The sequence below is a fragment of the Pseudopipra pipra genome, chromosome 5 (assembly GCF_036250125.1).
Source record: "Pseudopipra pipra isolate bDixPip1 chromosome 5, bDixPip1.hap1, whole genome shotgun sequence".
NCBI classification, from domain to species: Eukaryota; Metazoa; Chordata; class Aves; order Passeriformes; family Pipridae; genus Pseudopipra; species Pseudopipra pipra.
The window spans coordinates 61,038,738-61,050,792 of NC_087553.1; the positions used below are offsets into that span (position 1 = coordinate 61,038,738).

General features: G+C 34.6%; 1 protein-coding gene across 2 annotated transcripts in view; it reads left to right on the forward strand.

Moving 5' to 3' along the window:
• LRRK2 (leucine rich repeat kinase 2) overlaps nucleotides 1–12,055 on the forward strand; it is a 64,427-nt gene that overhangs the window by 32,545 nt on the left and 19,827 nt on the right. For both annotated transcript variants that reach the window (XM_064656300.1, XM_064656301.1), the window contains exons 22-33: nucleotides 201–270; nucleotides 717–937; nucleotides 1,484–1,734; nucleotides 2,889–3,037; nucleotides 4,652–4,745; nucleotides 5,873–6,059; nucleotides 6,442–6,623; nucleotides 7,115–7,344; nucleotides 8,357–8,484; nucleotides 9,717–9,935; nucleotides 10,675–10,876; nucleotides 11,486–11,574. In XM_064656300.1, the coding sequence (XP_064512370.1) occupies nucleotides 201–270; nucleotides 717–937; nucleotides 1,484–1,734; nucleotides 2,889–3,037; nucleotides 4,652–4,745; nucleotides 5,873–6,059; nucleotides 6,442–6,623; nucleotides 7,115–7,344; nucleotides 8,357–8,484; nucleotides 9,717–9,935; nucleotides 10,675–10,876; nucleotides 11,486–11,574 (2,022 nt within the window). The remainder of the gene's footprint in view (nucleotides 1–200; nucleotides 271–716; nucleotides 938–1,483; nucleotides 1,735–2,888; nucleotides 3,038–4,651; nucleotides 4,746–5,872; nucleotides 6,060–6,441; nucleotides 6,624–7,114; nucleotides 7,345–8,356; nucleotides 8,485–9,716; nucleotides 9,936–10,674; nucleotides 10,877–11,485; nucleotides 11,575–12,055) is intronic.

The window sequence follows — 12,055 nt, forward strand, 5'->3', positions numbered from 1 at the left end:
CATTCTTCCATATTGCATGGATCAGTAAGTTTTATAAAGATGCAATCTATGGTTATTTTGAGTTGAAGTGTATAGTTTGTTTGTGTTCTCCCTATAAATTCTGATAAAAGAAAACCACAATAAAAAGAGATTACTGAATTTGAATAATTTCAGGTATCTGCATATGTTTGTAACTGTTTTTTCTCTTTGGAATTTTGCAGGGACCTGGCTCAGATTATGAACCATTTATGAAACAAAGAAGAAAATTCTTGCTTTCAGATGAATCCCTCAGTAAGTAAACTATGCAATTTAACATATATAACGGATTTTTCATCCTTAATGCTTTCACAAGCATAGCATGCAGATTTTAGTCCAATTATATATTTCTTTACAAATAAGAGGATACATTTTGGAAATACTACAGTGGAGTACAAATAATGAATATATAGGGATTTTTTTCCTGAGCTTCACAATTAGAATTAAATGGCCAATGAAATTTCAGAAGTGCTCTTATTAGCTTTCAAAAGCTCCTTCTGTTGTGCAGTGCATAAGCATCAATCTTTCCCCTACTGACTTATAAATTTTTGTGGCTTAATAGAAGTCTTCATGGATTTGGATCTTAACCAGTATTCAGACATTCAATATCTACTGGATCTTGAGATCCCAAGTTGATTGATCTTAATTTTACTGAAGTGATAAATGAAATAATGCTATTTTTCACGTTTTTGTTTTAATAGAAGGCATCTCAAAATTTTCACCACATATAAAACCATCGGAGAGTCTTTCTTCACTGATCTCAGAGAAAGAATATATTAAATCACTAGATCTTTCATCAAATGAGCTGGAGAACATTGATGCCATCAGCCAGAATAGCTGCTTAACTAGTCATCTGGAACACCTTGAGAAACTGGAGCTCCACCAAAATGCTCTTACGAACATTCCAGAACAACTGTGTGAAGTAATTCTGCATAATTTTATGTAATACAGGTTGAAGTTAGTTAAAATAAATTGTTTATATCTAATAATGTAATCCATACATATTGTAATAATGTATCCATAGCAATATTACTCAAGAATATGAGTGTATATTTTTGCATATTTCATACATTCACAGAATTTTCATTCAGTGAATTTATGTTCATCTAGAAATAAAAGTATTTTCACAGAACTGTTTTAAGTTGTTTACTGCAGAGAACTGCTTTAAAACATTTTATATTAAGTAGTATAATAATGTAAATGGGACTGAGAACTGCAGGCAATTAATATTTGTTAAATTTTAAGAAACTGAGCTAATTAATTTTAAGTAATGATTTAAATTTTATATTCTAATAGAAATATTATAGGTTACATTGGTATGATTGCTATTTTCTATTTTATTGTTGTTTTTCCTAGTGAAATAAATATAAGTAGATTAATAAATTGCATAAAAATGTAACTCAATTATAAACTATAAATTCACTTTTTTTTTTCAACTTGTTAAAATCAAATTATCCTTTTCTTTCAGAACTTGAAATGCGTGACTTACTTGGATTTGCACAGTAACCGATTTACTTCTTTTCCAACTTATTTACTGAAAATGAATTGTATTGCAAATCTTGATATCTCTCGAAATGACATTGGACCTTCCTTTGCTTTGGATCCATACCTCAGATGTCCAACTCTAAAGCAACTTAATCTTTCATACAATCAGCTGGTATGCACTCCTGAATTTCTTACAAATGTCGCTGAAAATCTGGAACAGCTGTTGCTAGAAGGGTGAGTAGCACTAATAAATAGGCTGTAGCATAACAAACATAACAGGGAATAATATATTGATCATCCAGAATGATGACTATCGTGGCATGGAAAGGATTATTTAGTCACCAGTGAAACATTGACATTGTCTTCCAAATGTGTAAATTGCTCCAATTTTCAGTGTTGTACTGCAAAGTACATGAGAATATCTTTGGGCATTGTTAGAATCTAATAGCATTGCCATTCCAGTTGCTTACTAAACATGTAATTCATGTAGTATCTTTCTACTGCCATACTATTAATCCACAGGCCTGTCTGTGTGGTATGACATATTCAGCTAGGTTTTCTATATACACAATACAGTTTCCACTGTATTTCATATTCAGAAAAGCTTTTTTGGAAGTAGTATTCATGGAATTTTAGGTAGGGGTATGGATATGTTTTAAATGACAGAAATATGAGAAAATATGTAGTTTTTTGTTTACTAGCACTTCTTATCATATATGTTAGTGAGTGAGATAATTCATACCTATATAGCATTCTTAAGAATGTAGTTGGTTATATTTCTGTAAACTGCAGAAACTGTCCCATTTATTTCCTACAGTTTATGCTAAATAAGATGGTGAACTTTATTAGTAATACTACCCTTGCAAAACAGTACTGCATGATTCTTTTGTCTCTGTATTTTCAGGATCTTTGTCTCTTTCTGGTGTTCGTCTCCCCAGAATACATAGTTTGTAACATTATATACTCATCCTGAATTGTATTCCCCACATATGGAACTCATTTTTTTAACTTTTTTTGGGTTGATAATAATTGTGTGACTGTAATCCTGCAAACACGTATCTTAAGTACACAGAACCCCTCATAAATGCAACAATCTTCTTTTGTGTGGGATTGAGCTCCAGTATGTAATCAGAAAATGACACCTTGCAATATATTCTGCCACTTGCTCTCCAAATTAATTTAACCAATCTTAATATCTGTCACGTTATTCCATGTTGCCACATGTGCCAGTGTTTTTGCTGACTGGTCAATGTTTATATAACTAAAGTCTTCTTTTTGTTTTGCCAGTGTAAGGATGACATTGTCAGATCAACACTACTTATTTTCATGTTCTACCTAGTAGTTTCTAAATAAAACATGGATTATTGTCTTTCTTTTTGTTATCACAGAAACAAAATTTCATGCCTGTGTTCACCCATATGCTTGAAAGAATTGAAAATTTTAAACATTAGTAAAAACAACATTTCATCCCTTGCTGAGAATGTTTTCATGGGCTGTACAAAACTGGAGCAGTTCAACGCCAGGATGAATGTTCTTGGTAAGTATTGTGAAAATAGAATCCACCTTCTAGAAACTGCTCTAAGTCACAAAATTCCTCTGCCACAGCATTTGGACTCTTGTGACAACAGGAAAGAATACCACATATGCTTGTCCTTGGTTATACAGTTCCTTAAGCTTCAGCTTTTCATCACTGAAGGATGGAGTATGCATCCAGTCATTTGATGTGACTCAGCTAACTCCTTTTATTTCTACATTTGTAGTGGATGCCAAAAAAATGATGGAGTGTAGTTGAGATTGTACATGCTGTTGAGGAAGGTTCAAGAGAGAGGAAATTGTTCAGATTTAGCTTGCAAATCTAGTATTAATACTGTACTGAAATACATAGAAGCATCCTGGCTTGTACCAGAAAGAGTTTTGGGCCCCTCACTACAAGACATTGAGGTGCCGGAGTCGATCCAGAGAAGGGCAACAGAGATGGTGAAGGGTCTGGAGCACAAGTCTGATGAGGAGCAGCTGAGGGAGCTGGGATTGTTTAGCCTGGAGGCTCAGTGGAGACCTTATCACTCTTTACAAATACCTGAAAGGAGGTCATGGCCAGGTGGAGGTCAGTCTCTTCTCCCAGGTAACAAGAGATAGGACAAGAGTAAATGTCCTCAAGTTGTGCAAGGAGAGGTTTAGACTGGATATTAGGGAAAATTTCTTCACTGAAAACCCTGGAACAGGCTGCCCAGGGAAGTGGTGGTGTCACCATCCCTGGAGGTATTTAAAAGACATGTGGATGTGAACCTTAGGGCCATAGTTTAGTGGTGGACTTGGCAAGGCTGGGTTAATGACTGGACTCAATCATCTTAGCAGTCTTTTCCAACCTTATATTCAGAATAAGGCAGAATGTTTGGTTCAGTTGCCTGAATGCAGGTGTCATTTGAGAAGCCCTGAAGTATCCCACTTGGCTTGCAGCTTGTGGTCCAGAAAAAGCAGGTCTTCCATAGCTCTTGTGTTTTATCTTTAAGCTTTGTGCAGAAGCTCAGGTACCACTAGCCAGATCCCCTTCAGTAGAACCCAGTGTTAAGGAACTGAATTGAGTCCATCTAGAGTGTGTCAGTAACTTAGCTTACTTTATGCAAAGGTGTCAAATCAATTTATCTATGGAAATTACAAATTGCATAACTTAGATTTTTAATGATACTGTGGGAGTTCATAAGTTACTGTCATAATTTATTCTGTCTTCAAGGCATAAAACCTTCCATTTTGAAATTATTTTCACATTATTTCAGAAGGTAACTCTTTTGACTGCATTAAACACAGCTGAACCATTAGACTCATTTTTATATGAATAAGACCTAACACATCCTGAGTCATATGAGAATCTTATGCATACTGGCAATACAGTAAAGTGTAAGTAAGATTATTTCAGTGCTTAATGCCACTATGAGATGAAGGATAATAATATGTAATGTGTTAAAAGCCAATATATTACTTAATTTTGGGAGTTTAGTTTTAAATGGGCTTTAAAAAAAAGATCTGAATTCTGCCTTGACAGATGGTACAAAGACCTATGTATGAAAATGATAGACTGACATTTTAGTCTGTCTTTGATTCTGGAAAATTCCAGTCTTAAAAATAATAAGATTAACCTCTTTTTCTGCTCTAGAAAGAATACCTGACTTGTCATCCAGCATAACAAGTTTAAAATTATCCCAAAATTGTTTTGTTAATGTTCCAGAAGCAGTTCTTCTTCTACCACAGTAAGTTATTATTTTATTTATTGAAGTTAACATCAAATTCTTGATGAAGAAAATCTGGTGGCAAGACCTTTGTTAAGCAGAAAATTCTGCATGACCTTTGTTAAGCAGAAAATTCTGCATGCACTACTGATTCTCAGGAAATCCTTTCTAACGGGTTAAATCCAGAACTTAGTAGCTTTTAACTGAAGACAAACTAGTCACATTTTCTTCATGATTTTGAGAAATTCTGTTCCTCAGATTCAAATCACTGTTGTTGAAAATATATTGCTTGACAGTTGAAGCTGACAATTCTTGCTGAGAAGACCAGAATTAATTTAATATTTTCTTGTAACCAACAATAAAAAGATATTGGCAATTTTTCCTTTTTGAGTTCTGCAGACTTTGCACAAGGCTACTGAGGTTGGTTTTTCACTCCCCAAATAACACAAGATACTTATTCTCAAAGAATAACACTTCCTCTAAAAAGAATTGTGATAAAGATGCATGTGACATTTATTTTGCTATACCTTCAAAGCATTACTCATGTGAAAATTGCACTTCTGCTTTTTTTTTATAGAAGTTGATGACCTTAACAGATCACTAGAATCAGATTGTGGAAGGAGTGCTTGGAAGGGTTGATCAGATCAGTTATGTGATAGATGTGGGTAGATGTGAGTGCTGGTGGCACCATGGAGAGGGCAGATCCACAGATTTGTGAACTTACGTTAATGAAATTTACATATTTCATGTCATTATTAACGTGATATTACACAGTTTCAGAGTGCTAACATTTACATTCATGGCAGCAGATTTAATGGATGTGTTGAAAAAGCTGCATCTTTCAGGTTCTACATCTCCCAGCTCAGACAAATCAATAAGGCATTGCATGGAATTTTGTATGCTTCATGTTTCACAGTTACATAAACAGCATATTTGTCCAACAGATGTAGAAGAACTCTATAATTTATGCACATACATCTATTTACAAACATGTCTACTTCAGTCTGCATTTCTGTCAGAAAACCATCTGTTCTGACAGCTAATCCATTTATTTGTTTATTAAAAACTAATATATTTCCAATTCCAGTTAATCTGGGTTTTATTTTTTCATTTTCTAACTTCTCTCTTTCTTATTTTCATGTTTTTAGTTTGCGATCAGTAGACTTAAGCCAAAACAAGATTGTAAGCCTGCCTGGACCAATGCACTGGAAATCATTAAACTTAAGGGAGCTGCTATTTAATCATAATCAAATAGACGTCTTGGACTTGAGTGAAAAGGCATGTGCATGGTCTAGGCTAGAAAAGCTACACCTGTCCCACAACAAGTTAAAGGAGGTAAAGTGTAAGATTCCATCTAAAGAAAATTAAGTCATTTTTCAATTGAATGCAATTTTTCAATGTTCATTTTATTTAAGTGTCACCTCTCATACCATTGTACATTCTATAGTGAAATGGTATGTAAGTGCAAATACTACTTCCTGTAATGAAAATCACCATATTCTACTCAGCTTTTCTGCCTGGAATGTGTCCTATAATCTGTTTGTATAATGAATTACTTATGCGTCCTTCCTCTATTAGTGTGGGATATTAGGCCTGTTTATTAAAAAAACCTACACTGCAGCAAAAGTAATACCTAGTTTTGTTAAATATTTAATGTATTCATGCTAATAACTTTTTTTTCAATGTATAATTGTCCATTAAATGTTCTTTTATTTAGATTCCTCCTCAGATTGGCTTCCTAGAGAACTTGACTTCTCTGGATGTAAGTCATAATCCCGATTTGAGATTCTTTCCAGATGAAATGGGAAGACTGTCCAAAATCTGGGACCTTCCTTTGGAAGGACTCCATCTTAATTTAGACTTCAAACATGTGGGATGCAAAGCCAGAGACATTATCAGGTTTGTTGCCTTATTGTTCTTGAATATCCCTTTTTTGCTTTCTTGGGATATGCAGGAAGCATTAGTTTTGAAAAGACGTGCTGGTTTGTCACATGAAATCCAGCATGCTGCTCTATGGAAGGTTTCATGTCATATCAACACACACACATAAAATAGATTAGAGTGATTTAGACCTCTTGATTATTATCTCTTGAATTTGATGCTTCTAAAAACTATGCAATAAATGGTGCTTACCAATTATTTGTAGTACATTTCTTGTGTTTCCCAGTACATTGCACAGAACACAATTTTGGGGTAATCACAAAACAAAAAAGGACACATTATGAATTAAACTTTAGCTTTCAAATCATAAATTAGAATAGAAAATTAAAAGATGTTGAAAATTTGAAGAAAATGGTATGGTTTTAGGTATTTCCTTGTTCTTGAGTTCTGTTGATATTTTTCTCTATTATACACTTCTGTGAGTTTTGCAAACTTTCTTTTTATATCAGATTTCTTCAACAACGACTGAAGAAGGCTGTACCTTATAACAGAATGAAGCTCATGATTGTTGGAAACACTGGCAGTGGGAAAACAGCCCTGTTGCAACAACTAATGAAAATCAAACGAACGGAGTTGGGCTCTTCGAAAGCTACAGTAGGCATTGATGTAAAAGACTGGATCATTCAAGGGAAAGGCAAAATGAAGAAAGAGCTTATATTAAATGTGTGGGATTTTGGAGGTATTTCATGAGCTTATTGTCCTTTACTTTTCTAACATGTTAATGCATTACTTAATCCTAGATTCAGCCTGTGGAAATTTGAACTGGGGACAGTATAATCACACAAATTTACACCTAAAGTCCAGTGACCACTTACAAATTAGTGTATTCTGTAAATTAGCAGCTGATCCCTCAAATTTAACTAAAGCCTCAGGAATTTCTCATCACCAAATGTGGTCTGACCACACATTTCAACCACAGCACTTTAGAATAGTCATTTCAAAATAGTAAGAAACAGCTTGTAATCACCAAAAGAATCTTCCACTCAACTCTGATTCTCCCTTTTATAGTCTGGGTCTCTCTAGGCTCTACCATATCACAGGTTTGTAAGGTCACAGAAAACAAAGCACTTAGGAAGAGTCTTTGAGCCTTGGATTTTTGGGAAACTTTCTAAGTTTGAGGTACTACAGAAACACTTCTAAAATTCAGGTCTATTTTAGTCTATAGAAAAGTTATTTTTAAACAGTGGACTGTTATCATTTAAATAGAGTCTATTATCACAATGCACAGATGAGCAGTATTCAAACTGGATGTCCAGCTTCAATTGTGATGTTAAATCATGTGAATTTAGGAGTCTTATTTTGAAGTTGCATAAAGGATAGGACAAAGGGGAGGAAAAAGGTAGAAGGGACGGAAGGAGTGAGAGGGAAAATCAGTATTGGAGTTTTAAAAGAATCATGACCTTTCAAGCTGTCTTTGCAGCGACCATGTTTATCCAGTTGTTAAATCTTACACTTCTTGATTTAAAACTAGCTTATATGTTTCAACACCATACTTCAGTCAATGAGCTACCACAGAGTACCTACCTAAAACTCATAGTTACTATGGGTTTTCTCCCAATTCAGATAAATTTCTGCAAACATTAATTTCACTGATAAATTGGTGGTCTGAGAGTAAATGTTCTGCTGCCTTTTTGTGATCTGAAGATGTTCAGTCAAGGAAGTACTAACTAATGGAAATTTCTGATCATTAGGACAAGAAGAGTTTTACAGTACCCATCCTCATTTTATGACCCAAAGAGCTTTATACCTTGCTGTTTATGATCTTAGCAAAGGACAAGCAGAGGTGGATGCTATGAAGCCATGGCTTTTTAACATCAAGGTAAGCCATACGGAGTGGAATTCCGCTTTCCAGGGAGCTGTATGGGGACAGCAAATTAACCACACATATTTTTAGATAGGGGAAGAGGAAAAAACCTCATCAGAAAATAAAAATTAAGGTTATACAAGAGCTGAAATACATTGTGTGTTGGATATGAAAATATTTTTAAACATACAAAAGCATGATCAGCACCATTTTTATTTAAAATGGTACCAAGTGATGTGCAAAAAAATAGTTTGTATATTCTGGCAATATTTTGAATTGACTGATAAAAATAAGAAAGGGATAGTATTAAAAGAATGGTGAGTCAAACCTGCTGTTTTCTTTTACAACAGTGTAAATTCTGATGAAATCAGAATTAGACTAATTTAAAACTGACTAGATGCAGGTTTTAAATCACGCTATTAAGTGTATGCTTAGCATCCTGTTCTGAATAGGAATGATTCCAGAACTATGGTGGGGAAATTGATCTAAGAATCTGCCTATATATTTTTCCTTTGCTCTCTGTGTTTTCTGTGTGCTCTATGAGGAGTGAGCATTACTTGTCTTTTCCTTTTGAAGGATGGTTAGCCATGACTGGGCAATACAATCACATAAAGAGTTTTTATACTGATTCTCTTTGGTAAACTTGTCTTTTTCAGTCTTTGCACCTTGAGAAGAGATACAGGACAGAGGGTAGCAGTCAGTTTAGTGTTGATAAAGACCATTTCTGATGTGTTCTCTTTTGCTATGTAGCACTTGCTGATGTTTCATCGCTGCACTGTTCCAATGACAACTAGAAAAGTGACATTTCTTTTAGCTTTTCCATTTTGTTGGATGTTCTCAATGAAAAGTGTCTCTCCTACTTTACTGGCAATGCAGTTAATTTGCAAAGAATTAAATCCAGATCTACACTCCTTCCATTTAGAAAAAAATGATTTTTTAATATTTCTGTTTTGAAATAGACTGCTCTGTTGAAAAATATGTTTTGGATTTATAGGCCAATGCATCCTTGTTGTCTTATCCAGTCAAGGCTATTATATGGGATTGCAGTTTAAACTTAGTCTGAATAAAGACATGAAATAGGAGATTTCAAAACTTAGTTAAGAGAGATATATTTAAAAAGGGAGAAACAGTAGCTTTTTTCATTTTATTGATTGTTTTTATTAAATTGCTCACATTTTATGTGGATATAAAACACTAAAATCAACATTCACTATTGAGTTAATCAACAGTATGGATCTTACTAACAGGCTCGAGCTTCAACATCCCCCGTCATTCTTGTTGGCACTCATTTAGATGTTTCTGATGAAATGCAACGTAAGGCCTGCATGAGTAAAATTACTAGAGAGCTGTTGAATAAGCGAGGCTTCCCAGCAATCCAGGATTATCACTTTGTGAATGCTACAGAGGAATCTGATTCCATTATCAGACTTCGGAAAATAATAATAAAGGAGAGTCTTCATTTCAAGGTAAGCTACATACCGTTTGTAATGTTGAAAACATTCTAGTTTTAGTTAAGTGAATAAATTTTTAAACATTAACACATAATTAAATACATTTTAGTGTGATAGCAAACTCATCTTGCCTTCATAAAACATTATGCAAAGCAAAATAATGAAAGAAAATCACCAGGTTTGTTTTAATTTCACTTTCTACCAAAAAAACCCAACTTAGTAAAAATCCCAGCTAAATTCTGTTTTCAAGCACTAGGAGCATAAATTGAATACTTAATTAAAATGGGCCATCTTCTTCTTACAAAGAAATTTAATTAAAAACTGGTTTTGTTGGGTGTATTAAACATGTAAAAGTAAATGTTTGCATCATGTGTTAATAAGTGCAATAAGTGTTGCAAGATTTCAAGGGACCAGGAAATATGATTTTGTGATTTCTGAAAACCAGCTAATTTTCCATTACTGATTTCATTTTACATAGCGTGAAACTATTCTTAGAAAGAGGAAAGTGAATTAAAGCAGGAAAATAAGATCTTGTGCACTGAGTGATCCTCCTAAACTGGAGAATCTGCACTTGTAGTTCTATTGTCTCCAAAGTCATCTTACCCACTAAGTCATGTTACTCAATAAATGAATGTTCCTGTTCCTTCTTGCTGCTACTACTGAGTGGACATACCCACCTTACATCTTGGGTTTACTGTCTGCAATTCACATGAATAAATTATTACATTTAAGATTACTGTTCCTAATTTTACAGATCAGAGATCAACCAGTGGTTGGTCAGCTGATTCCTGACAGCTACCTGGAGCTGGAAAAGAGAATTTTGCTGGAACGCAAAAATGTCCCAGTTGAATTTCCTGTGATCGATCAGAAACGCTTACTGGAACTGGTGCAGGAAAACCAGTTACAACTGGACGAAAATGAACTCCCTCACGCAATTCACTTTCTCAATGAATCAGGTAAAATGCTGTCTTCAGTGTGTGTTTGTTAGCACCTTTTTGCAAATCTGCAGCAGACAGACTTGTACACATTTTTAAATCTTTCACAAGGTTGCCACAAAGTGGTGAGCTGAAGTGTCTAAGCTTGGGTAACATTAGTGTGTTAAACCAGGTTGTTAGGAAGGGAATTCCATGGTATGAAGGATCACTACTGTAACAATTTATATCTCTTGTCCCTCCTTGAAAACATCATACCTGCTTATTAGACAGCACAGTTGCTGGAGAAAGATGCAATTGTTCCAACAGCTCAAATACTATAATGGTTAGAGGAATACATGTAATAGCTTATGTCAGTGCACTTCCTAAGATTGAGTAATAAACCACACAGAGCTTGGCAAAAAAGCAAGTCAGATTACAAATCTAATGAAAAGTCTGAAAATAAATGTAAAGCTGAACAAACCATGATTTCATTCTACTGTTCTGAGATACTGACATAAATTCAATAGCTGTTTTTATTATTCAAATTGCTTATGTCAAGTCACGTAAGGAAAACAGCCCAGAGTGGGGTGTTTACTTTGCTTAATATGGAGCTTGAACAATGCATTGCTAATTACAGTATTCTTTATGCAGGTGTTCTTCTTCATTTTCAAGACCCAGCACTACAGCTAAGAGATCTGTATTTTGTAGATCCTAAGTGGCTCTGTAAAATCATGGCACAGGTTAGACTCTGATTACTTCTGTGTATGGATTCATGGTATATTTTCCCCTGTCTGAAGCCACTGTAACTTGTCAGTGATTCTTCTTTACCTTTTCATTATTTGTTCATGATCTAGAATTTTCTCAGGGCCCAGATTGTTTTATCCATCTCTTTCTGTTTCTGTTGCCTTCTGGACAAGTAACTATTTCATTGCTTCTATGTTCTTTCACTCTAATGTCCAACATAACTTAAACTGCAATGGACAGAAGAATACTTGTAGAATAGAAAGACCCCATGGATGCAAAGTAATTGTACAATATGTTGCGACAGGTTGAGATGAAAGCTGGAACTTTGGGTTAAAGATGTAAGAAGGGTTACCTGTGGACAGGTTACATTCTGTCACTGCTGTTGTCATGCTGTTCTAGCATTATGGAAATGTTTGGTTTCACTGTGAAAGGGAATCCGTTTCTAACCCCCTTCCCCCCTCCCAGAATATTAGGCTA